Source organism: Apodemus sylvaticus, chromosome 1 (genome assembly GCF_947179515.1).
Source record: "Apodemus sylvaticus chromosome 1, mApoSyl1.1, whole genome shotgun sequence".
Lineage (NCBI taxonomy): Eukaryota > Metazoa > Chordata > Mammalia > Rodentia > Muridae > Apodemus > Apodemus sylvaticus.
The window spans coordinates 164,916,102-164,943,810 of record NC_067472.1 but is presented as its reverse complement, the minus strand read 5'-3'; the positions used below and the strand labels follow the sequence as shown (position 1 = coordinate 164,943,810).

Sequence of the window (27,709 nt, the reverse complement as noted above, 5' to 3'; positions counted from 1 at the left end):
GTCTGGAAACAGTGCAGGGCCTTCGTGGCCTCTTGATTCTGTAGGAAACCAGTGAGCCTCATCTGAGGATAATGTCGCTCTGAGGAGCAGTGACAGTGGGGCCGGAATGACACAGACAGAAGGTGGCAGAGTTCCTGGAGCCTGTATATCCTTCTAACTCTCTGTGGCCATGGTGCTGAGGTACCAAGACCCAAAGACATTTCAATGTGTGCATACAACCTAGCTCAGTCTGGTTCAAAGAAGTTCTCAGACTCCATCTCCTCACCCCAGCTCGTTCTCAGACTTCAGATGATAGAAGCTAGTGGAGCCTCTCCTAAGAATGAGTCAGGGCTGAGGTGGGAACCTGTCAACATATTGGTTGACTATGAGCATTAACTGCTCCACTGGCAACATGCTATGCTATGTCAGAGAACCTCGTGGTGACTTACCAACACCTCTCGGGGCTCTCCTTCCTTCCCCACCCATGCTCTGCCCTGTCAGCTGCTTATGGGAGAATATTCCCTTGCCATCCCCAGATTCCATGTGGGTTTACAGTCTCAACAAATACCCATCCATGTCTGTCGTGACGGGCTAGCCTTCAGATATTTATCATCAGGGAATTCCGCACAGGGCCCACTCAGCAGCTCTCCAGATACTCAGCCATTTAGTAGATTTCAGTTGGCATGTATTTAGCAAATATCTCATCCCCAGCCCTTAGCTGTGCTCCTGGGGAGTGAATTTGTTTTCTGGGGTAGATCATTTGATAATCCTTTTTGTACTAAAATTGGATTGTCGAAGCTACTCTCTAGTATAAACCTGTGGCCCATGAGCTTAACACTCGGAAGGGGCATTTCTGTATGCAGGGAATATATCCCACCCTGTAGCGTTGGATGCATTGTCAAACATTGGAGGGGGGGGGGGCTAATGTTTTCTTTGCCCTTCTGTGTGCTAGCTCCAACTCCAAAATTCAGATTTTATATGATACTGTTCTTAAATGCACCGAAACATTTTAAACCCCCAAAAGACATGAAAAGCTGGCCTCTCCTTTTGCTGTTTCTTTCCCTTTGTGAGCTAGAGTTCCACTGTGTCTTGGTGCCCTCCTGTACCCTCCACCCTTTGCTGGAGAGCATTGCAGAGCCCTTCTTTCTCTGTCCCGTACTTCGCAAATGAACACATGTTAAAAAAAACTCCCCTGCTTTTCCTGTTAAGCCTTTGGGCCATTCTCTTCTAGAAAATCCATCCCATGTTGACTCTTATCTTAAACATGAGCCACTGGCGTTGCAAATCCCTTCCCAGTTGCTTTTGCCTGGCCAGCAACTAGAATGGCCTTGGCAGATTTATGGTGGCAGGATTGGAGAAGACCAGATTGGAGTAGAGATGGATATGAAGAAAAGCATCTGGATGGAGTTGGGAGAGTCTTGGCCCTGAGACAGTAATCCCATGCTGAAAGACTCAAACTGGAGGCTTCGTGTGCTGAGGCCCTCATCAAGATAAGCTGAGGTTTTGTAGTGAACAACCTCCCAACTTGCTGTGCAAGATACTTTCCAGTGGGAGTTAGAGAACCTGCCAGCCATTGCTTGGGGAAACTGCTTCATTTTCTAAGCCCCTGTTTTCCATGTGTCTGAGTTCTTTATCCTTCTTAGGACATTCTCAGCGATGAGGCCATGCTGCTTCTGAGTACCAAGGACCAGACAGAGCCAACAGGGACTGAAGGACATCAGTGCACTTTAGGGAATTAACCATGCAAATTGAAAGCCCCCAAAGTGGTCCAGAGCATAAGTTGTAGGGCCATCCGCAGACACGAGTCCCTCCTCAGGATCTGTCTGTTTTAAAGTACGCAGCTGTTTAGATGAGCCCACCTATATGTATATTGAATCATAACCGATGAGCCCACCTATATATATCGAATCATAACCCATAATGAATATCCAGCATCTGCTGAGTTAAACTCAAGTCTCACTGAAGAGAGAACCTCATCACAACATCTAGAATAGGGTTTGACTGAATACCGAGGCCTCACAGCCTAGCCAATTTGACACATACCATTTGCCCTCTCAGTCTATCACAGGCCTTGTGTGGGATCAAGAAAATGAGTTGTCTGAGGCAGGAGATATAGCTTACCTGTGCCCCAGAGACAGAGAATGACATGGCAGGAGCTCAAAGCTAGAGCATCTTGTAGGGAGTGGGACCAGAGTTGAAAGTATGTGTGCCTCAGAGGGAGTGTTGTACCCTTTTCCAGGTCCCCAGCATCCCTGAGTCATGAGACTCAGGTGCTCATGAGATGAGCCTTCACTGATGCCTTCTGAGACTCAAATATGAAGTAATACACTCCAAGGAGAAGTCTTCCTAGCTATAAATCATGGCCTTCTTGATTTGGGAAGAGGAAGCGGGGGTTTGTGCTTATCTTTGCTGTATGTGGGAGTATGGGTCTCCTGCCAGAGCTGTGTCTGTAATCAACTGGTCATCTCTTTTACAATTAGGAATTTCAAATATTTGAGTAGGCAAGTATAAAGAGTGACATCAACTCAAATAGTCAGAAACTGGGGGGAAAATAGATGAGGTGTTGGATCTGTGGGGGAGGTTGAAGGCTAGAGAGTCAATTCACCATACCCACACAGTTGTCTATTTGATCCACGGTTTGGATGGTCTCTGGTATTCTAGGTATATACAGAGACTGTCTCACCTCTTCTTCAACTGGCCAAACAGTTCCTTGAGATGGAGGCTGATTTAAATCTCTATTTACCTTTGTTTGTTTGTCTGTTTTGTCTGTTTTTTGAAACAGGGTTTCTCTGTGCAACCCTGGCTGTCCTGGAACTCACTCTGTAGACCAGGCTGACTTTGGACTCAGAGATCCTCCTGCCTCTGCCTCCCAAGTGCTGGGATTAAATGTTTGCACCATCATTGCCTGGCTCCCTGTTTATCTTTGAGGAAACTGAAGCTCAGAAAGGGAGTTGCTGGGATGTGTCACATGGGTAACAATATCTAGAACCAAATATTCTCTGAGATTAGATTCAATGTGTGTGTTCCCAGGTCTTTGCCAGTGTGGCTTCTCTGAGAGGGAAGATTGGAAGGCAGATAGGAAGAACGCGAAGCCACAGGGAGTGAGGAGCTAGCTAGGGATATTCAGAGGGTGGGGCTCAGAGCACTGGGCTGCTAAGAACTTTAAGAACAATCATAATTCACACGATCAAAATGCAGAGAATAAATATCTGTGGAGTGCTCAGACATAAATGGATGTCAGACATAAATAAATAGTCTCCCTCCCCAAGGTTTAGGAGACAACATAGAAGAGAAAGTGGAAAGATCATAAGAGACAAGAGGTTGAAGAGACCTAGCAAACCAGTGTATTCTAGACTTAACAGCACAGTTTGCATGTAACTCACATCAACTGTGGTTTCCCTTCATAAGACCCACACAAGGTTAAGCTAGCGAACACTCCAGATCATGAGCCCCTACCCTTTAGCTGATGAGCTATCAACATGGATGGCCTCTCGGGGAGGAATAGACAGTTTTCTTTATGAGTGTGAGTAATCCCTGAGGAGTAGCTTGCACTGCAGGCCCTGGGAAGACAAGGTACTGTCTAGCACTGTGCCTGTGTCATGATTCCCATCAGAGACCTGAAAACTGAGCACAGAAGAAATGTCATGTCCCATATCACACACCTGCAAAGGGCTATAAGCCTGAGCACTTAAGAATTGAGAACCCCAGCCTTGTCTCTTCTGGTGTTGCCCCCTGCTAGATGTAGATGTGTCTAATGTTTAATGCCTGCCATTGCTTGGCTTGATAGCAGAATAATGAACAAGGGAGGTAGGTCAGTGTTTGCTGGCTGGAGAGTGTTCCGGGGTTTATTGAGTTCTTGGTGCCAGGTCATAGGAGTTTAAAGCAAGGCTGGGGGCTGTTTGGGAGATGAATGACGACACAGAGCCCCAATGGGAGGTGTAGAAAGCATTCAGTGAACAGAAGGTCCCAAAGAACCAAGCTCTGACCACAGATGGGATTTAGACTCGTATTTTTCACTGCGGAAGACACTCAGATGACCTGCAGTGAAAGTGCACAAGAGTGTGCTGCCAATCAGAGATGTTAGGTTGGGGGTGGGGGGGGGAGAGTAGGGAGTGGGGATGGGGGAGGGCGGTTTGCAGAGACCAGAAACACAGAACTCCCTGTCCTGAATGTTTCCAAGCCTGGAATGCCATGTATGAGAGATTGCAAGGGGATTCCTTCCTTCAAAGGAAGATCTTCCAGCTGGGGGTTCAGGATGCCCTGGTTTACCCAGGAGTCACTGTGGGTCCGTGGTTAAGGGAACAGAACTGGGTGTTCCTTTCTGGGAACAGTTCTCCTGGAAAGACAGGACCCCATAGATCAGGCCTCAGAGCGACCCCAAAGGTGATTCTTCTAAGAAAAAATTTAAACCCAGGCCTGTTAAAATAAACACAAAATCAGACAGGCCTCTTTCCTGTTCTGGCAGCTGATCTGACCATGGGGTGGGGGGCGGATTGGAGATTTTATTTGTTTTGAGACAGGGTTTTACGCATCCCACACTGGCCCGAAACTCGACATGTAGCTGAGGGTGATCGTGGACTTCTCACCCTCTTGGTTCTACCTCCCTGGTGCTAAGACCACAGGTATGCACCAGTATGCCCACTTACTTGGTGTTGATCTCTGCTAAGCAAGCACTCTGCCCTCTGAGTCTGATCCCAAACCCCAGGATAAAGGGTTCAGAGGAGCAATGGACTACGGCTACTAAGACCCATTATAAGCTTATTACCCACAAAACAGTCATTATACCTCTTGTATATAGTGAAAGCAGGGTCTGAAAAGCTATTAAAGGTTATAGCATCAAATACACTTTCTAACTGTGTGGCTTACAGAATTTGGCTCCCCCTCCTCCCCACCCCCTCCCCTCCCAGCCATGTTTAAATGGTACCGCCAGTTTATCTTGTTTGTGAAAGTATTGCATTGGAGCAAGTTAAAGAGTAGAATGAAAACCAATCATCGACCCCATCCCTTAGCCTGTGTGTCACGGCTGTTATGATTATAGCTCCTGGTGCGATTATTTAAGGCAAACTATGTGTTCTGGAGGCCCCTGGTATTAGCCCCATTTCCTGTCCCGGAGTGTACTTCCCCTCAGCCTGCCCAGCACAGCACCCGACTGCTCTTGGTCCTCTCCACTATTGGCTACCATCTGTCAACAGATGGCTAGTTTGCCTTTGTGCTCCTGGCTTCTGACTAACTCCTGGCTTCATCCCTCCACCCCCATGACACCAGCAGCTGCCTTGCTATATACGAAGAGACATGTCGACCTACAAGTCTGTGTCACGTCTGTCCCTTCTGAGGACATGCCTGTGCCAATCATCCTGGTAAGGGGACATACATAGAGTGCTGTTAATACTCTACCATGCCCAGCTTATGTGGTGCTGGGAATGGAACCCAGATCCTTCGCAAAAGCAGTTAGTGTCCTTAACTGCTGAACTATCTTTGCCGACTCTGTTTGTAATATATGCTTGTAAATTTTTATTATTGTATGTGTCAATGAGTGTGCATGCATGCGTGTGTGTGTGTGTGTGTGTGTGTGTGTGTGTGTGTACATGCTCACTAACTTCTCCAGCCCAAGGCTTCCCTGCCAATACTTCCAAGATGTCTCTTGAGGGGTTCCCCCTCTGAGAAGCCCTCTCTAGTACTTATCTCTGTGTTTACCCTTGTTGAGCCCATGCAAGCAGTTGTGAAGTCAAGGACCTAGATTCCTGTGTCCCCCGCATGCAGGCTGGCACCCACCCCTCAACAGCAGCTGCCTGAAGTTTGTGTTGAAAAGAATGCCATGGCCTTAAACACGGGCCACTTCCAGAGCAAATGCCTACATATAACGCTCCTCTAGCCAGCCCTTTCTGCAGCCTCTCCCTCTCCCAGGAACCGCCAGAAATCTGGCCATTTTTACCCAGCGACTCAACCTGCAGAAGAGACGCATCCTGGTTACAAGCCAGCCTCCCTCACTGCCTGTTCTCAGGATACCTTGGCATTTCTCTCAGTTGCGGTCTTGATAAAGACTAGGTGGAGCTTGTGTGAGCCTCCAGTGCGGTGCCAGACACTCGATTCGTGGTGTCAGACAGGCAAAGGCAGTTCCCCTGGCCTGTCGGCTGAAGCCAGAAGAGCAGGGAGCTCGGTGTCTGATCCCGCCCTCAAAGGCTCTGGTCGTCTTCTAGAGAGAAGTCTCAAAGCCAGCATATGTGTTTCTGGCTGTGATGTAAAAAGAACTTGTGTCATGGGACACTTTAGGAGTTGAGGAACAGGTCAGACACTTTGCAACGACAGGTGTAGCCATCCCAGAAGCTAACCCAGCATATCTCAGTGTGTTGGATGTGCTTGTGGGAGAACTTGGTGTGGACAGGAATGTGTGCGCATATAGAAGACAGAGGACAGCTTTTGGGTGTCCCATTTTCTACCTGGTTTGAGCAGGGTCCCTTGGTTGCTATGCTACCCAGATAGATAGATAGTCCACAAGCATCTGGAGCATCTCCTGTCTCTACCTCCCTCTTCCCATGGTGTGGTACTGGGATTCCAGATGCTCACCCTTTGAAGTCCAGCTTTTATTCGGATCTGTGGGGTCATAACTCAAGTCCTTAGGCTTTACCCACTGAATCACTTCCCAGCTCAGGGAGGATTCTTCTGACAGGGTAGAAACTGGGATACTCCTGTGACTGCCACATGTCGTCTGCTGCGCTCTGAGGTCATCGTGGCTAACACTCCTCAGCCATGAGCTCACCAGACAGATGGATCTCCACCAGGTACACTGTTCCAGGGGCCTAGAGGCCTCTCAGTCTAAACCACTAGTTAACTGATATTTCAGAAGGGACCTGAGGCTCTAAAATAATTTCTACCAAGCTCAGACCTGAGGTGGAGGACAGAGCTGGAGCAGCGTCAGCCTGGGTCCTATTAATATGGTTGGCATTGCCTCTTGCCACAGAGGAGGCCAGGACAAGTTACTGAAGATTTATGTTTTAAATTATCATGACATTCTTGTCACAGCATGACAACTAATTCTTAGGGAAACTGAGGCCCATCTTGCTGATTTCAGGATTTGAGGTGGCATTTCTGATAGGTTCTTCCCAGGGCAGAGTTACCAACGTGCTTGTTTTAATTGCATTTATGTGAAAACAGTGACCAGGAGGAGCCCTGGGGTTCCGCCTTTTTTTTTTTAAAGAGTGTTGGATTATATTCTATGACACTAGTCTAGAGGATATGTGATTGTTTTCTTATTCTTTAAATTCGATTTATGTGTATAGGTGTTTTGCTGATAAATGTGTCTGAGCCTAATGCCTGCAGAAGCCACAAGAAGGTATTGGGTCCCCTGGAACCATATGGGTGCTAGAAATTGAACCTGGGTCCTCTGGAAGAGCAGCTAGTGCTCTTGACCACTGAGCCATCCTTCCAGCCCCTGTATGCATGACTTTTGCAGAGTTTAAAAACACAGAAGAGCTCACGTGAAGATAGGCATCAGTTATCTGTCAGTGAAATGGGCTTGCTAGTGGCAAACATGCACCACATTCACATAAAATATTAATGTAGACCAGACTTTGACAGGAGGAAGATTGTACAACTTTCTTATAAACTTTTAAATGCTCTGAAAAATCAAGGTACTTTTTAAAAATAAAATAAAATCTAATTTGAACTCTGCTAAGGACAGCCAAGAAGCCATGGCCCTGGAAAGTGTATTTTTCTCCGAATCCCTGGTGATTTAAGTGCATCTGAGTTTCAAGACTTCCTGGGTATCAGTGCGTCTCTGTTCAGCATGTTTCATGCCAAGAAAGAGCTTAAAGGGGCTTTGTCTAGAGAGCAGTCTCCTGTGTGCTAGGATACGTCTCATCTTTCACAGGGTGAACAGAAAGCTTCCTGCTGGTGCTAGAAATATTTGCTGCAATCCACACTAACAGTTTAACCACAATAAAGAGAATTCAGTCAAGACAAAATCCCAGATACAGAGGTGGGGATGGGGGTCGGGGCTGCCTGCCCATTTTCCAACGCTGGTAGTGTTTCTTCAGAAGGATGTGCAATAGTTCCCATTTTAAACCAGAGTCCTCATGGACCGCAATGAAATTTCACACATGCCCATTTGTTTAGATAGGAGGTGCTAAGGACACTGGTTATACTTCTTGGCTCTACTGCCCACCCAGGGATGCATCTTGTTAGCATCGTTAGCTTTTCAAAAATTAAAACTCTTGGGCCAGAGAAATAGCTTGTTGTGTGAGCATGAGTTCAGTCCCCAAACTCATGCATGTAAGGAGGAGAGGAGCTGGGGCGATGGCTCAGTAGTTACGAGCACACATTCCTCTAGCAGAGGACCCAGGTTCAGTTCCCAGCCTCATATGGCAACTCACAACCATCTCTAACTCCACTTCCAGGCGCTCTCTCTGGCCCTGAGAGATACAAGGCATACATGCGATGCTCATGTAGTCCTGAAGGCAAAGCAGCCACACACATAATCTGCCCCCCCCACACATACACACACACACACACACATACACCACACACACACATATACACACACATACACATACATACACACATACACATGCACACAATACACACATACACACATGCACACATACATATACACACATGCACGGACATACATACACATACATACACACATACACACACATGCACACACACATATACACACACATGCATATACACACACACACACACAAATAGAAGAAGAATAAACCAGATTATTTTCTTTGTATTATATATGGCATTTATATCTGTTCTTGTGTATATATGTGAGTTTATATCCATGTTTTCTGCCTTTTACAGAAGACGCACAGACCAGGGTATCACACTTTACACCTCTCAGACATCTCCCCTCTTGGATCCTTTACTCTGCAGGGAGCATGGTACGAATAAGACAATGCAAAGATGAGGGAGGCAGAGTCACCTGGGTGCCTGATTCAGGGGAGCAAGTGAATAACAATGCTGCTCCATACCACTGTTACATCCTACCCCACCCCATCTCCTAACCCTCCCCCCACCTCCCTCCACCCCTGCTTCAAACAAAGGGGAGTCTCACAGTGGAGATGCCGTTGCCCAGCTGAAGGGACAGCACAACCACCCAACAGCCCCGTCATGCTGAACCCTTCCCCATGAAGCATGAAGCCTGGAGGCCTGGGAGCCAACGCCACTGATTGCAAACGTGTAAAACTGGGCTTCTGCTTTCAAAGAAAGCTGACTTCAGGAGTTTCCGCTTTAGGTAGTGGCCTCGAAACTACTCCTGGTTGAATTTGTTTTTAAGGTTTTATGTGTAGGGCCAAAGAGGTAGCTCAGTGGTTAAGAGTACTGGCTGCTCTTCCAAAGGTCCTGAGTTCAATTCCCAGCAACCACATAGAGGCTCACAGCCATCTGTAATGGGCTCTTTTATCATGGATGTATGTATACATTGCAAATCAAGCACTCAAGTACTTAAGATTTTGTGCACAGTGTTACTGAAATATTGCAAATATCATAAAATACCTGCCCCCACCCCCACCCCAAAGCCATAAGAATTCATAGGGTATGATGTTTTCCATAATGGTGCACAGCCATAACCTAGAACCCAGGAGCTGAAGGCAGGAGGATCTCAAGTTTGGGCCTAGCCTGGGCTACAGAATAAGACCCTCCAGTCTAGAAATAAACAAGCAATAAAGGCATGACAAGAAGTAGATGTAACAGAAAAACTATGTCTGCAGTTTGGTACCTCCCCTACCCACCCCTACCCACCCTCACCTATCCCCCCCACACCCCCTGCTGGGCAGAAATCACTGCTTTTGTTGTTCGTGTTTGAGTCTGCAGGGGAGCTAGCTGAAGTGTAAGGTCCGACCTCAGCCACCTGGGCTGCCTGAGGGTGCTGAGCCTGCTAGCTTGTAGGGAGCTTAATTTGTTGCAACCCCCACATCCCAATTAATACCCGGTGTTGCCTACAGGTTGCTCTCTTCTGTACCCGGTTTTACCAGTAGAGATGACCTAACTCTGTGATACTTGTTTGGGGTCTCGAGCCTGAGACCCTGTGATTGCACAGCCACTCCAGCCTGTCTTTCTCCCCTGCTGCGCTCTCTCGCTCTCTCTCTCTCTCTCTCTCTCTCTCTCTCTCTCTCTCTCTCTCTCTCTCTCTCTCTCCTCCCGCGGCCTGCTGAGGCTTCATCTGATTAGCTTGGCAACCTCTTCCAAGTGCTCCCTGGAGGGCCAGGCTCTGTTGACGAGGGCCAGCCAGCGCAGGCTGCAGACCTCCTGGGTTCACTTGTCCTGTGGCTGCCCTGCCTGCCTGCCTGCTGCTCTACATCCAGAGACCCTTCCACCAAGCCACGACTGAGATGGATGTGAACTGCAGAAAAGCCAGGGAAGGAGCTAGTGTGCTTTGAGCTGAGAACCTCCCCAAAAGGAACAGTTCACAGCTTTCAAGGTTTGTTTGCTAGGGTTATGTGCCCGGTGCTCAGAGCTGAGGCGGCTTAGTGTGGGTGCAGGTGGCTGGAGGAGGAAGCTAGGGATGGAAGTAGAACACCTACATCCTCCTGGAAGGAGAGATGTTGGAGACCTGGTGAGGTCCTGAGGAGCAAGCGGTCCCGGGGACAGCAGAAAGGTAGGAAATGTGTCCTGTATCCCTCAGCCCCAGGAGGTGATGGGTTCCAGCGAATGGCTGAAGAGAGCGTGGATGTGTGTTGAAGGTCTGCCTATAGAGACAAATGAAAGCTGGGGGCTTTCCTCCCTGGCCCTGCCCTTACATGTGGGTGTGAGTGTAGGTGTGTTGCCCAGTTGGGGTCATTCATAATTCTAGTCCTGTCACCACAGGGAAACTCTGGCCTTGTATTTTCCCCAGAAACTGCTGTTGGTTTTGTTTTCTTTTATGTCAGTCTAGGGGACCCCTCACAGGAAGTAATGCATTAGTATCCTTAACTGGGGTGACTTTCATTTCCTCAAAAATAAGAATATGCTCTGAGCAGGATAGAAACACTGAGAGGAGGATGATAGTGTTTGCTGAGTGACACGTTGTCACGCTACGCTGTGTCAGTGTGCCGCACTAAAACTCCAGGGCAGAAGGGTTCTGAAGGCAAAAATGTATTTGTATAAATTTGAGTGCCGCCATTTTAACATCGGCCCAGAAAAATTGGCCCCTTTTATTTTTTCTGAGATCTCATTTTTGCATTTCGCGTGCATCGTATTAAATCAGGCACGGCAGCTGCCCGCCCACCTTTGGTAAAGACCTTTGGTAAAGACCCTCGGCGCCTTCAAAGGGATTAGGCCGCCCTGCCAGGCTGGCATTCTTCTTGTCCCTCTGTGACCCAGGGGGAGGTTTATCCAGCTAACTTCTAAGAGGCCCTAAACTAAAAGGATCCTTTTACAGGTTTGTCCAGAACTCAATTTACATCCTAATAAACTCAGAGAATCAATGTCACCCTGGGCTGTAAACCCTGCAGAGTGCCTTGAAATCACGTGTTGTTTGGCTGCTAAAATGTGGGGGCTGGGGCTCTCCATCAGCTCACACACACACACACACACACACACACACACACACACACCCGCCTTTGTGCGACACCATTTCTGCTGATGTACGTGCTTGTGTATTCATGTCGATGTTGGCAAGGGATCTCACCTATGCCCATTTGCCTGTGTTCACTTTGAGCTAAAGCTGTGTCCAAAAGCTTGCAGTTGGGCTGATGAGTCTTTGGAGAAAAGCAATTGCCCGGCCTGATGTGCCTTCCCTCCCCACCTTGTGCTCTCATTTCTTGCAGCAGAGAGCTCTTTCCTTTTAGCTGCACCCTAGGCTCTAAGTGCCTGGAGCGAGCGCTTGCCTGTGGTTCCTTCCCCATCCCTACCTCCAGCTCTCTACCAGGTGAAAGACCCTATGCTGAGGCAGTCTAGGTTGATCTGTGAACTTTGGAGGTGAAAGGGCATGCCCCTTCCCGGAAGGTCACTCCAACAGTTTCACTTGGCTCTAAGGCATTACCTCGGCACTTAAGAAGGGGGAGGATCTCTTTACCCAGCCTTGGACTCTGTCTAGTGTTTGTTCCAGTGGATGCTGTGGGATTGATTCCAAAGCCTTCTCCTTAGCCAATGTGAGTTTGAGGCCAGCCTGGACAGAGTACAGTCCAGGACAGTCATGGCTACACAGAGACACCCTGTCTCAGAAAACAAAACAACAAAAGCAAAACAACAACAACAATAAAACCAAAGGGAAGGAAGGAAGGAAGGAAGGAAGGAAGGAAGGAAGGAAGGAAGGAAGGAAGGAAGAAAGAAAAGAAAGAAAGGTAGCTGGCCCATGGCCTTTGCAATGTCAAATTTATACAAATACATTTTTGCAATGTTTTTTTGGTGCCACAAGGATATTAGGACCACCCAGCAGGTTTGCTCATTCCCTAAAAGTCATGGTGACTCAGACAGCATGGAAAATGGTGTTTTGGAAAAGTCTGCAGCAGAGTATATTGGTGAGAAAAATGCTCATTCAAAAAAAAAAAAAAAAAAAAGCATTGGTGCACGAGGAGCAGAAGAGAAGGCCCAGAGATGTGTATACTGCTCTTCCAAGGGACCAGAGTTTGGTTCCCAGCGCCTACATCAGGAGGTTCACAGCATCCTCTGATGCCAGTTCAAGAGGTCTTCTGGCTTGGTACCTGCATACATGTGCACATACCCACATAGACACACATGCATAGACATAGTTAAAAATATAAATGAATAGGGGGCTAGAGGGGTGGGTCTAGTTTAGAGCACTGCCTGCTCTTCCAGAAGATCTGCATTTGATTCCCAGAACCCTCCTGGTGATTCACGAACATCTGTAACTCCAGTCTAGGGGACCCAGCACCAGGCATGCACATGATGCACATATATATACATATACATATACATATACATATACATATACATATACATATACATATACATATACATATACATATACATATACATATACATATACATATATATATTGTGTGTGTGTGTGTGTGTAGAATACCCATGCATGTAAAATGAATAAAAACCTTAAAACTATAAATAAGTCTTGTTAAAAATAGGGTATGGAATGATGGCAGTATGGAAAATCCAGTGTGCTCCTTGCAACTGAAGTGGGCCCTGGCCCTCAGCTTCCTGTGTGTCTGCATGGAGAGCTCCAGCCCCATCTGCATCCCTGCGCTTCGCCTTGGCTCCCATGCAGTTGACTATCCTCCCTGATCTTTAGGTAAACCCCAGTGTCCCCTGCAGCACCAGCTTCTCCAGCACTCTGACACCTGCGGCTGCCACACCCCACCTCAGCCTCCAGCCTTTTAAACCTTTGTGTCACACCCCTCAGTTTGGAGAGTAGAACTATTTGCCTGTTTCCCCAGCAATTGTGAGTTTCAGCAGACAGAACCTGAGTCTTTCACCTCTCTAGCCCCAGGCTGGCACAGAGCCTAGTGCTGACACTATGTCCAGGAGATCATATAACAATTGTCCTAGGATGTAGACACTTGGGAACATCATCTATATTAATTAAGATGGTCCTGTTCTTGAGGTCTTGGGAAGCTTTGGAAGGTGGAAGCAAAGACCCTTGATTCCTGTCACTGCAGAACTCAGGTAGGCAATGTGGGAATTGTTCGGTAGCCTTCGGGGCAGGCAGGAACCCGTGTGGCAGATACGAAGGTATCACAGCTCCTCATTGGATAGCAGTGATAATTGTTTGTGTCCCCAAGGAGGAGGCAGGTGTGGTGCTGGGGCTCTGGGATTCAGCCCTGGATCAGCTGTCTCCTTAGCTGGTAACCTTGAGCAAGTCGCTTCATGTCCCCACCCTATGTGAGCCTCAGACAGAGCTGTCATGTCCCCACCCTGTGTGAGCCTCAGACAGAGCTGTAGAGGACAAGATGACTCTCCCCACTGTCTTCCTAAACCCTCAGAACATGAGTCTATTGACCACTCTGAGCCTTGGCCAGGGTTTTGGATGGACCTACCAGGGACTGCTTTTTCAGAGAGCCAGGTGCTCATGTGGGGTTGGCTTTGCAAAGGCAGAAACTAGAAATACACGCAGAGGAACAGCAGTGGCCCTGTGGGTAAAAGCACTTGCTGCATAAAGAAAGGAAGTGACTCCATAGAGTAGTCCTCTGACCTCTGCACAGCATGTGCATCACACATACGCACACACACACACACACATCATATTCATACATGCACACTAATAAAATAATAAAACCTTAAAATTCTTTTCATATTGTGTATGCAGTGTTTGTGTGGGTGGGTGTGAATGTAGGTCACGGACTATAGTCTGTCTGTCCCGACATCCCACTCTTCCCTCAGCAGGGGTGAGGGGTGGAAGGTTGTCCTCCCCTTGTCCAGGTGCATGTCATTGCCCAACCGTATGGATTGTTTCCCCAGCAATAAAAATCCAGCAGGGAATGAATGCTGCTAAAATTAGTGTGTTTGTCCTTTGACAAGATCTCCCCAGTTGAAAAGAGAAATTGTGTTTATCTAACTGGCAGGGTGACTTTGCTAAGACCAAGATTAACTGCCCTGGTTAATGGGACGTGAGGATGTGCTTTGAAGAGCTCCCTTACTCTCTGGGCAAGAACGTTTTCTAAATGTTCAGCCCTCGGTAGATGCTGTGCCTTGGGTGGAGGTCTTTGCCCCTCTTTTGCTCCTTGGATACAAGTCACCCACTCTGCTATACCCTGGCTTGCTACATCTGGTACAGACAGACAGACAGGCAGGCAGGCAGGCAGGCAGATCCTAGGTACAGTAACAGGCAGACATTCAGTCTGCCTTGCTTTGTGTCTTAGGTGTTGAGTTTGTTAACATTGCGGATGGCGGGAAGATACCCTATCCTCCACAGGATCCCAGTGTGTGTCTGCCCAGCCCTCTATGGTGTTAGTCTGTGCTTTATTCCTTCATGTGTCTGTGTGTCCGTGTGTGTGTGTGTGTGTGTGTGTGTGTGTGCGTGTGTGTGTGTGTGTGTGCGCGCGTGCATGCGCGCGCGCTTCACTTATCCAAGCAAAGAAATATGTAATACACATGTAGAATGGAATGAGCTGGGGATATGGATTTGAACAAAATAATAGACCCTGCATTCAAGAAGCTCATCTACTGAGAGAAAGGCATTAAAAGGCAGTTATGCAAATGATTGTTTAACGACGGCTGTGATTGATTCTTATTTTAGTTTTCATTAATATATAATTCATGTGCCATAGAACACACCATTTTAAAGTGTACAATTCAATGGGTTGTTACAGATTGCTTTTTTTTTTTCTTTAATCATACTGCTGGGTGAAAAGTTCAGTCTGTTCTGCCTTGTTGGCACAACCACAAACACTTGGTTTGATTGAGTAGATAAAGAGATTTATGTATGTAGTGTATGTATGTGTGTAGTGTGTGTGTATTCAGTGTATATGAGTAGTATGTGTACTAGTGTGTGTATTGTAGTGTATCAATATGTAGCATGTGTGTGCATGTACATGTATATAGTATGTATATGTAGAATATGTATATAGTGTGTATATGCACTGTGTATATGTAGTATGTGTAAGAAGGTTTGTATGTGTGTGTAGGTATGTAGGGTCTGTGTGTATAGATGTATATGTGAGTATGTGTGTATAGTAGGTATGTAGGATCTGTGTGTAGATGTATATGTGAGTGTGTGTGTATATAGTGTGTGTATGTAATGTATGAGTAGTATGTGTACTAGTGTGTGTATGTGTATATGTAGTATGTATATGGAGTATATGTATATAGTGTATGTAGTATGTATGTACTATGTGTATTTGTAGTATGCATATGTAGATGTGTATATATATATAGTGTTTGTGTAGTGTGTGTATCTGTGTGTGTAGGTATTGTAGGGTCTGTGTACATAGATGTGTTCTCTGTGTATGTATGTGTGTGTATGTGCGCACGCATGCATGTGTGTGTTGGCCCCTGCTCATACAAGGTGGCTCCGTGGACGGCTTTCTTCTCTGCCCCTTTCTTGGCTTCTCTGACTCTGCCAAAAAGCTCAGCACCTCACAACTCTGTTCTCCCCAAAAACATCTGAAGCAGGTGGCAGCCAGGGTAGGACAACCACACCACACGTGATAAGCTGGAACACACGTGTAGGAAAACTCCCATGATTCAGCTCAGCGAGCCATGTCATGAGCACGGCGACTGATGGGCCCTGAGCTCCATGCTACTAGACTTGAAAGACAAAAGTCATGTATTTTCAGAAACCTAGCCGATGGTCTCATGGGGCCCATGCAGGATCAAAACTATCAAGTTCAGTGCTGGGCTCTGTCTAAATTTAGCACTGCTACTCATTCTTCTTTGAAAATGGGGAGGACCACCTACCCAGTCCCTGCACGGGGCTCACGGGAGGGGCTGTGGTAGCTTGAGGCACAGATGCTTTATGTATAAACAGCCATGCTTACAGGGACTCTCTGGTTGGTAGATTTTAAGCCATCTATTCAGAAGGTTCTCCCTCCTCAAAGCACACTGAGTCCAACAGAAGATGGCCTTTATAGTCACCAAGAGTCAGTGAGTGTTACTCAGTCTTGTGGGAAACCGCTGATGACATCAGTGTTGAAGGTGAAATCGGACACTGTTCAGACTTTAACCATAGCAGCCATAGTGTTGCTACTCCTGCAGCCTCTCTCCATCCTCCATCTTCCCCCCCACCCCTCCCTCAACGCTTGCCTGCTCTCTCCAGTCTGTAGCTGTTTCGCCCACAGTGCGTGCACTAAGGACTCGTCAGCTCTGTTTACATGACATTGATAGAACACCTGCTTGCATAATTGCTGACATTCAGAAGCTTGTCATGAATACATCTGACAGCTGATTTTATTCACCAGCTCCTTCTGCTTCATAGATTCCCATGAGTTTGCATTCATTAAGCCTCACACGCTCTCTCCCGGCTCCACGAGATCCTAGGCTGAATCAGCAGCCGAGTTTTCCTAGGGCTGTAGTGACAGAGCCTCAGGGACTCTTTCCCCCCTAAGTGCACAAGGTACCCGTGCATGGTTTCTGGATACAATGACAAGACTGTGTGCAGCTGCTTTTGACCATAGACACCTACCGTCCTCTTCTTTCAAAGGTATATGACAGATGGTGGACTCGGCCTTTACACTCGCCGCCTGAACCGGCTTCCTGATGGGATGGCTGTGGTGCGAGAGACCCTACAACGAAATACCTCCCTGGGCCTCGGGGATGCCGACAGGTAGGCGTGCTGCGCTCGGATTTGGTTAGACACGTGCCAAAGCCATTCGAGAGTGGCCTACCATGTGCTGGTCATGATATGAGGAGAGGGATGGGTTTGTTCTCCAGCCCAAGGAAAAGCAGGGCGGCCCTGGAGTCATTCCTACAGTAAGCTGACACAAAAGTAGGAGAGGGCTGCTGCTTCCTGATCTTGCTCGTATGAGGTTATGGCATGCATATATGTACGTATGTGTTCTGTGATGTGGAGAATGGAACCCAGGGCCTCGTGAGTGTCACTTAAGGTCTCTACCACCGAGCTACATCCTCAACTTGAGGCTGACACCTCTAATGAACGATAGTAAGGGTTCAGGCGAGGGCGGTTCCGTTGCTGTTTTGACTGTTACTCCGACGACACTCTGCCTGCAGTGCAGGCCCCAGGGACCTGCCTCACTTCCTCTCCCATTTCTCAGTTTTCCAGGTATTGCACCTTGAGACAACCAGAAGGTCTGTCTGCAGAGTGTAGTTCTGTGTAGGTTTTACCACAGCCCCCTGCTGCCCGGAGCTAGAAGTGTCGCCTAGGGTATATATTCAACTGACACACAGTAAAGAGCTGACATCAAAAGGGGGCTGCTGACCTCTGTCACCACCACTGTCAGAGACATAAAGGACCTGTGTCCACCCTACCTACCACAAGGAATGAATGCTTGTCCTCCAGCTTCCTAGCCCTGACTCTATCATAAACCGAACCCCTGTCCCTGAGCAAGCTCTGGAAGGACGGTGTGATTTGCTGGCTGCGGCCTGCTGTCCTTCTGGCCCTCAGGTTCAGGTACGCTTTAGCGATCGATCTCACTGTTCTGGCTCACGCAACCTTCTTCCACATCTGGGCAGATGAGCTGTAGCAGGGAACTCAGAGATGAGTGATTTCACATTGCTGTGTCGATTTTGTGAAGGCCATGTTGTGAGACAGGGTCGGCTTTCCTGCTGTTCTCCTAGCAGGTGAGGGGCTGGAAGGAAGATCCAGTGGTTAGAGTACTTGCTGTTCTTTTAGAGGAGTTTGGCTGTGATAACCCACATTGGGCAGCTCCCAAACCCCCTGTAACTCTAGTCTCTGGGGAATCTGGCACTGTCTTTTGGGCCTCTGTAGGCATCTACACACATATCACACACACACATACACACACACACACACACACATTTCTCTTTAAAATAATGCTAAAATAATATTGTAAATAATATTATTTAATAATACTAGGTTAGTTCTATAGCTCTACGGCTTGCCTCTGAGAAGCAGGGCAACTTTGGAAAGAGACAAATACTGAAATATTGCCCAACAATGGAAAAGGAATCTTCACATTCTTTAGGGAGAGGGTCGAAAGGCTGGGTTGGGGAAGTGCCGAGTTCATTGTCAAGAAAGACCTCGGGATCTGACCCAGTGTCTACTAACTTTGCATGTCCTCATTTGAGTCTCCCAGCATCCAGTGCAGTCATTTACACTGGGGAAAATGAAATCTGAGTTCTACATCAGGTTAGCTTTGTGGCTGCTATTCTATAAATGATTGGTTTGAGAAAGAATCCATACAGGGCTGAGGGCACAGCTTAATTGATATTTACCAACAGCATGCAGAGAGCCCAGGTTTGCTCCTCAGCACTGCATTCAAACAAGCAGAAAACAAGCTCTAATCACACACCTTTAATCACAGCACTTGGGAGGCAGAGGCAGGCAGATCTGAGTTCAAGACCAGCATAGACTATGTAATGAGTTCCAAGGCAGGCAGGGCTGTATAAAGGAACCATGCTCACAAAACAAAACAAAGCAAAACACAAAGAGGTGGAGTAGGGAGAAAGGAGGGGCCTTGACTATAGAAACCTCTGAGAGCTATGCTTTCTTTCTTTTTTAATGAAGAAGGGAGAGGGAGGAGGGAGGAGAGAGAAGAGCCACCATGTGGTTACTGGGAATTGAACTCAGGGCTTCTGGAAGAGCAATCAGTGCTCTTAACTGCTGAGCCATCTCTCCAGCCTGAGAGCTATGCTTTTTATTTTTAAGTTTTATACATGCAGGTGTTTTACCGGCATTATGTTCATGCAGTACCATCAGAGGCCAGAAGAGGGCATCAGATCCCCTGGAACTGGAATTACAGGGAGGTTATGAGCTGCCTTGAGGATGATGGAAATCAAACAGTGGTACTCTACAAGAGCAGCCAGTGCTCTTAAATGCTTAGGAGCCATCTCTCCAGCCCTGAGAGCTCACTTCTTAAAGCTTAAACCCTGCAGATAAATCTGTATGGCGACCAGCACCAGAGGAAGACATTCAGTATCTGCACCGTTCTGACTGGTGATGTCATAATTTGTCAAATTACTCTGCTTGTTTTCATCCTGTTATAGTTGATCACTGCGCCTGTTTTCAGGTCCTGTGAGGTCTCTGCTTGTAGTAGATGTCTCTGGGATGGCCATTTACCTAATGCTTCATTGGAGGCCTAGTAGAATTATCACGGATAACAGCTGAGCCTTGTCCTGCTGCTTGGAGATTTGAGGGCTAAGATTGGAAAGACAGAAGCCATTTTTTTTTCATTTTATTTTTATTCATTTCAATGAATAGCAGTGTCTTCTGGTCCTCCTGAGGCCTGAGTGGTCTGCTGTGATCATTTAAGAACTGAATAAATAGCTAGCCAGGGTTTTAAGAAAGACCCCAAGGGGCTTCTTTAAAAAAAAAAAAGAAGAAGAGGAAGGAAGAAAGACTTAATAATGATACAAATATTTCCCTGTGTTATATAAGTTCTAGGTTACTAGCAGGATTATATTTGTATCCTTGTGGAATGTGCTAAATTTCTTTAAGCTCCATAGCTATAATAAATAGACCGTGGCAAAGCTACTCTGCCCTCTAAGTGGAAATAGCTGTGCTTTTATTTCTTTATGCGTGTATGCATATTTGTGCAATGTACATATACATGTGTATATACATGTGTGTGTGTGTGTGTGTATGTGTGGAGAAGCTCAAGAATGTCAGGTGTTGGTCCTCTCCTCAGGCCAGTAGGGGACATCAGGGTATCTGCCTCTAGCACTCTCTATGTATGTCTTTGAGGCAGGGTCTCTCCCTGATCCTCAGGTAGGCAGGAGGCCAGCAAACCCCAGAGCTCTTTGCATCTTTGCTTCCTTGGGAGCCAGTGCTACAGTTGTTTTCAGGGACACTGCTTATTAGATGCGTGTTTGGATCCTTCAATCCTCATGATTTCACATCAAGTGCTCATAACCATTGAGGTAGCTATCGAATCCCTTTATTTTATTTTATTTTATTTTATTTTATTTTATTTTATTTTAAGACGGAATTTGCCGGGCAGTGGTGGCACACGCCATTAATCCCAGTACTTGGGAGGCAGAGGCAGGTGGATTTCTGAGTTCAAGGCCAGCCTGGTCTACAGAGTGAGTTCCAGGACAGCCAGAGAAACCCTATACAGAGAAACCCTGTCTCAAAAAAACAAACAAACAAAAAGACTGAATTTCTTAATGACAAGTGTGCTAGACTGGTGAGCTGCAAGCCCCACAGATCCTCCTGTTCCTGCCTCCCTGAGTATGTGACATGACTTTCATGGATCAAACTCAGGTCCTGACACCTTCCCTGACTGAGCTAACTCTCTAGTCCTTCACAGATTTCTTTATGATATTCTCTGAATACCTCGTCCACCGGCCCCAAGCTGGGTGAATGTTTCACAAAGTAGGGAACTGACTGTCGGATAGGAAATCATTATAAATGATAGGGAACTATTCCTTTATAATATTTAAATTTTAATTTTACTGCTTTTGGGAACTTACAGTGAGCACATCAAGCCCATGATTTTTACAAACATTGTTTATGCTAAGAAATGCGTAAGCGTGAGACAGTGACTCTGAAATATCAAGGGAGTGCACCACAGATGGCAGATATGCAAATTGGGCATGGCTCTGCGCCCCACCCCCTCCGTGATTGAAAATGTGTTCTTTAAAACAATTTAAAGGCACCAGAATCCTTCCTATACAACCTGAAAAACAAAGGTTTAAGAACAAAGGTAATTTCTAGGACAATTTTATGTAAAATGATATCTGTCTCCTTGCTTATGGTTTCACACACAGGCCGTTGCCACAAGAAAGCTACTGTAACAGGATGCCGAGACCCCGGACAGATCATGGCTATTAGCAGCATGGCCTGAGTGTGTCATTTTTAGGGTTATTTAAAGTTACCTATAGGAATATGTGTTTTCAGAGGCCTGGGAGATAGAAACTTTGTCAGTTGGAGTCTTTATGTCATCAGCCCATTCTGATGAATAATAAAGATGATAAATTCAAAACGCCAAGTCCCCTTCATCTCCTGTTCAACAGGGCTGTCACGCTGGATCCCAGTCCCTTCCTGATAGTGATTGGTGACTACATCCAGCAAAGTCAGCCAGCTGTGGAGGGAGGACAGAGTGAAACAGATGGGGGCAGCTCAGTGCACATAACAGGCCCCGGATAGTAGAATATAGGCCGCTTTAGGAGGAGGGAACGTGATGTGCAGGGCCGAGAGTCTGGCTGTCAGTCAGATGGCTTCTGCCCGCAGCACTGTGTCTCCTGAGCATCTCAGGAATAGACATGCCAGGGATTCTTAGGTTCTAGCTACTCAGTGTCTTATAAGCAGAGAGCTCTGTAGAAAGTTGCCACTTGTGAATCCCTTTCTTGGATGCTGGGAAGGGCCTCTGTGTGCAGGGATCTTGATAACACTTATGGATAAGCAGGCAGCAGGCTGGGGGCCATTGTTGTGTTGATAAAACGGGAGTTAGGTTCAATGTGTACTTTAGATCAGGCTAGGAATCGAAGCAGAAAGGGGAGTGGTCTTTCTGGTTTTGTTATCCCCCCCTTCACGTTATGGGTGTCTTTTCACTCTCCAGATGGTATCCGTGTCGGTAAAGCTTTGAGACTGCTTTTTAAAAAACAGACACAGGCCACACGTAGGCTTCACAGCTTGTCCCTGGCCCCTGACCCTGGCCTTCAAAGCCAGCCCTGTTCCCGCTTGAATTGTGAGGCTGTCACAGCGGCGAGTCCCAGGGTGAGAGGTTGTAGCTGCACCACCGCCTGCTAATGAGCAGCCTGCAAGTCCAGTCTCTTCCCCAAGAGCACAAGAGTCCCCATGCTGCCAAGCTGCGTGACACACGCAGGACAAAGCGACCGTTCTGTTCCCAGCAGCACATCCGTCCACCCAGCTTAGGCCTTGGCCTCCTTGCAGGTTCAGAGCTGGGACACTGAGAATTCTGACCGCAGTCCCGTGGCCTTGGTGAGAGGAAGAGTTCATCTCCAAATCTGATGATGCATCTTGTTAGTGACACAGGGCATTCAGGGCTACTGGAATCTGCAAGATTCTGAAGTCATCCAAAAAAACATAACCTTTCAAGATGGGCAGCCGTGGCGGCGCATGCCTGTAATCCCAGCACTTGGGAGTCAGAGGCAGGAGGATTTCTGAGTTCAAGGCCATCCTGGTCTACAGAGTGAGTTCCAGGACAGCCAGGGCTATTCAGAGAAACCCTGTCTCGAAAAACAAAACAAAACAAAAACCATAACCTTTCTCGGTCTTGGCTAACTACTGTGTTTAGCTCTGACTAGCCTGGCGCTCACTGTGTAGATGAGGCTGACCTAAGCGTGCAGTTGAATGAGTCGCTCACCTCGTGGCTGGTGGGAAGCAGCTGGGGACAGATTATGCCTTCCAGAGCAAGCATCTATAGGCCCACTTTTGGTGTGAATGCGTCCTAATGAATCCATCAACGAGGCCAGTGAGCCTTTGTTCCAGTTACTTCTCCACAGCAGCACCAAGTCTCAATGCAGGGACCTCAGGACCCAATTTCATATTCAACCCATGACAGAAGTCCCTTTACCTAGAACCTGGAAAGCCTCTCCTTCTCTGGATCGCTCCCCCTCCCTCCTCCCACTCCCTCTTCCCCACCCTCCACCCTCTACCTCTCATTCTTCTTCCTTCTCATTTTGAGAGCCAAGTAATGTCCACCATGTTCAAGAATACTATTTTGTACTGTGTTGTGCACATAAGGCCTGTAACCATTCTCTATAGACAGATGCAGCGTGCAGTGCAAAAGCCAGTCTGCACCCTTCCTCATGTCTCCTCCCATCCCTTCCATGCCCCGCCCCTTTCTCTCTCTTTCTGTGCATCCAGGGCTTCTCCCATCCCTTCCATGCCCCGCCCCTTTCTCCCCCCTCCTGTTCATCCAGGGCTCCTCCCATCCCTTCCATGCTCCGCCCCCTTTTCTCCCCTCCTGTGCATCCAGGGCTCCTCCCATCCCTTCCATGCCCCGCCCCTTTCTCTCCCCTTCTGTGCATCCAGGGCTCCTCCCATCCCTTCCATGCCCTGCCCCTTTCTCTCCCCTTCTGTGCATCCTTGGCTCCTCCCATCCCTTCCATGCCCCACCCCTTTCTCTCCCCTCCTGTGCATCCAGGGCTCCTCCCATCCCTTCCATGCTCCGCCCCTTCTCTCCCCTCCTGTGCATCCAGGTCTCCTCCCATCCCATCCATGTCCCACCCCCTTTCTCTTCCCTCCTGTACATCCAGGGAACAAAGTGGGAGAGAGTGAAAGTCCCTGTTTCAAAGCCCATAAAAGGAGCCTTGGAGGCAAATCTCTATTTCCGTTGTAACAGGGTGATAATTACCACACTGGCCTTCCTGGAGGGCCCCAGTCTGCCCCTGCCACCGGCTTCCTTTTTAAGCAAGAAGCCAATCCTGTGGGCAGAGGCCACCTGGGTTGAACAGGGGGCGGGTGATGACAGGAAGCTAACCATCTGCACCTTAAGCCTCAGAGGAATTCTCCAGAGGGCTGTAAAAGGCTGGAAACCCACAGTCTGCCAAGTGTGGAGCATCGCTTCCCAGGCAGTGTTCCCACTTGAAAGAAAGGACAAAGGTACGGTGGCCCCGGGAGGCACTCCACTCCCTGACACACAGCTGAGTGGGGCCTGGGCAGCATAGCCATGACCCCCAAAGATGCTCTTTTGTAAGCCGTGACCTTCCAACACTTGTTGAAAGATAAGTTGTGTGAGAACCAGAGAGGTGATTCAGAAGTTAAGAGCACTGGCTGCTCTCCACAGAGGACTTTCAGTTCCCAGCACCCATATGGTGGCTAACGACTGTCTATAATCTAGGGGGACCTGATGTCCTTTTCTGGACTCCAGGAACACTGGGCATGAACATACTGCACAGGCATACATGCAGGCAAATGCTCATGTACGTAAAACTAAGATAACTTGAACACTAAAGTTGGGATAGATAGATGTCTAACATTGAAAGCTGGAATGAAGGGCCCAGAGAAAAGGCAAAAACTTCCTCTGCGCTTAATCCCCCAGGGACTCAAAGCCTAGGCCCTGAAACCCAACCAAGAGATGATTTGGTTGAGTGGGTAGGGAAGTTGCTACACAAGCGTGAAGACCTTGGTCTAGGTCTGCAGTATCTAGGCACAGTAGTGCAATCTGAAATCCCAGTGCTGAGTGAGACAGGAGGCCCCTGGAAACTTTTCCCATACTCACCTAGACTGGTATATGCAGTAGTATTCAAGACCTCTGTCTCAAAGGAGGGAGGGGGGAAGGCGAGACAGAACACATGAGACTGTCCTCCGATCTCCGTGTAGGATCCTTGGCACACATGTGTCCTTGTGTGCATACAAACATTCATGAATACACACAGAGATAAATAAAATATCCCATAGAAACTTTACCCACAAAGCAACTAGGATAGTGTTGCAAAGTGCAAACCAGGATTGATTAATTAATTAATTAATTAATTAATGGGGAAAAAAGAATCAGGTAGGCTTACTTATTGCTTTGTACATGTGATTTTTTTTTTACTTTTTAATAGCCTTTGTTGTGTTTATACATATATGTTTATATGAATTTTTTTTTTCTTTTGAGACAGGTCCTCATATAGCCTGGGCTGGCCTGAAACTCACTTCATACCTAAGAAAGTTTTTGAGCTCATGACCCTCCTGCCTCTACCTCCCAGATTCTGGGATTGCAAGCACATGCTACCACACTTAGCTCCCCTCTGTCATTTTAAAAAGCAGATCAGCCTCGCTGTCTGTCCCTGACAGGGAAGCTCTGGTTATAACTGCCTGGTATGTGAGGTGACCCTTGTACAGGCCTCTGCAGAGCATCCCTGGTTTCCACGTGACCTCTGTCTTGGTCGGCTGCTCATCTGAGCCATCCAGATGGCTTGGTCCAAGGTTATTTTGTGCATAAACACATTTTTCTCAACACTGCCTCTCCTGTCCACTTACGTGATGTGGGGCCTTCTGATGCCAAGGCTCTGTGTGCCCGGAGTCACCAGTGCTGGGCTGCCCGCTTTGCCAATGAGGAAGTTGGATAGCAGCTACCCATCTTGGCCTCTGGGGAGCAAAGTGGTCCCTGTGTAGTCTCTGAGATCATGAACTCTAAGGAACTTGGGGAAAAGCCCAGCCTATCTCTTTGATGTTAGTTTTGATACAGTCCACACAGTAACCAAACCAGGGACCAAGGGGATTTGGCCCTGCCACCACTGTCTTTAACAGGTTTCTCCCCTCTACGTACCCCTATTTCTTTTTCTTTTCTTTTCTTTTCTTTTTTTTGAGAGACAGGGTTTCTCTGTGTAGCCCTCGTAACCCTATTTCTTTACCTGCAAACAGACCCTCTCGTGTTTAAAGTCTTCTAGTTTCTGTAAGCCAGTGTTCTTGAAGTTGAGTTGGCAAGTGACTTCTGCAAAGAGCTCATCCCACAAGCTCAATCCCAAAGGAAACTCATCCTTGCCGAGAGCCAGGTTCTCCACTGAGTTTCTGGATGAATGGAGATGCGATCCATTCTGCAGCTACCTCGCTGACCCCTGCCACCCCGTGCCTGCAGCAGCAGCTGTGAGGGACTTCGAGAAGCAGGAAGCTGTTGTTGCTGGGGGTGGGTACACAGGAAGGCCTGTCTGTGGCTGAACCACAGGAGTGAGATTCCCCCCAAGGGAAGGACAGAACTGCGCATTCGGTAGTGATCTTTGGACATTTCTGAAACTTTGGAATAATAATAATAATAATAATAATAATAACCTTGTAGCAGCTTCTATTTCAGGAAGAACTAAGAGCTGAAGCTCGTAGGACTAGCTTCTTATTTTCATCAAAATAAAATCCCAAATAGCTGGTAAGATAAGCAATGAGTTTTAGGTTTGTATTTTAGTTGTTTGGAGTGACAGTTGTTTGCCCATAGCCACCAGGGTGGTCAGCCCCGACTAGAATATATGGCACTTCCCTGTAAAGCTTTATATGTTGGACACACTACTTGGTATAGTGGGGTCCCTATGAACATCACCCAGGGAAGAGCAAGGTCTGGTGGCATCTGCCTACAATCCAAGTACTTGGGGGGCTGAACAAGATGACCATGAATTAATTCAAGGCTAGCCTGACCTACACAGAGGGTCTGTCTAAAAGGGAGGATGAGGCTAGAATACGAGCCCCTAGGGCTCCAACCCTTCTTCAAGGGCGAGCCCAGTATGTCCTTGACACCTCCTTAGCTTGCAAGCATCACCATCCCCAGACCCCAGCCAACCTCCTGCTGGGTACCACTTTCTCCTTGGACATTTCAAGAAGGGCAAGGCTGCTGCAGCTCAGGCCGGGCTCTGCAGTAGCTGAAAGAATGTCGTATCCCACACAAGGGTACCTTAGGGATGCTTTTAGCCACCAATGCAGCATCTCTTTCAGCATAAGTAGCCAGCCAGCATCTTGTCCGGCACCCAGCTGATCACACAAGCTGACCCCTCTACCATTGATGGCCTCTGGTGTAAACCCTTGCAGTTAGTTGTCTGAGGCTTGGCAAACTCAGGAAGAGGAGACTGGTCCTCACTTTGATATATCCCATTAATCCCTAGTACTCAGTGACACAAGAGAGGCCTGGGGTGAGCTCTGAGAGTGTGTGGAGGCCCTTGAGTAGGGGCTGGGGGAATGAAGGATAGTGTGGCTCAGTGGACTCCATCCCCCGCTTGCAGATACCAGATACCTGCTCTCACATCTCCACACAGCTTGCCTGGAGATGAGGGCAGAGGGAGTCACAGCTCTTCAGTTTCTTCAGTGGCAAAATAGCACTGAAATTCACTGGCAAAATAGGAAGAAACATTTCCTTCTATTTCTTTGAGTTGTCTGGTCATGGCTCATGCACACCCAGACAGTAGTTGAAGCCCTGGAGAACATGTAGAAGGGTGTTGTCATTTGAGTAGGAGTCTGTTATATAGACTTTTATGGGGTACAGATAGTCCATTGGGTCTCTGATTGCCTTGTAAAAGTTGGGTGTGGGCTGGGAAGACGGCTCAGTGGTTAAGAGCACTGACTGCTCTTCCAAGGTCCTGAGTTCAAATCCCAGCAACCACATGGTAGTTTAAAACAATTTGTAATGAGATCTGATGCCCTCTTCTGGGGTGTCTGAAGACAGCTACAGTGTACTCACATATAATAAAAAAAAGAAGGAAGGAAAGAAAGAAAGAGAGAAAGAAAGAAAGAAAGAAAGAAAGAAAGAAAGAAAGAAAATGTTTAACTTTCATATGATGTAATATAAATAAACAAACAAACAAACAAACAAACAAACAGGTTTGA

At 47.4% G+C, this 27,709-nt stretch overlaps 1 protein-coding gene across 3 annotated transcripts in view; it reads left to right on the top strand.

Moving 5' to 3' along the window:
- Nav2 (neuron navigator 2) overlaps positions 1-27,709 on the top strand; it is a 364,636-nt gene that overhangs the window by 225,806 nt on the left and 111,121 nt on the right. For all 3 annotated transcript variants that reach the window (XM_052162012.1, XM_052162003.1, XM_052162022.1), the window contains one exon: positions 17,018-17,140. In XM_052162012.1, the coding sequence (XP_052017972.1) occupies positions 17,018-17,140 (123 nt within the window). The remainder of the gene's footprint in view (positions 1-17,017; positions 17,141-27,709) is intronic.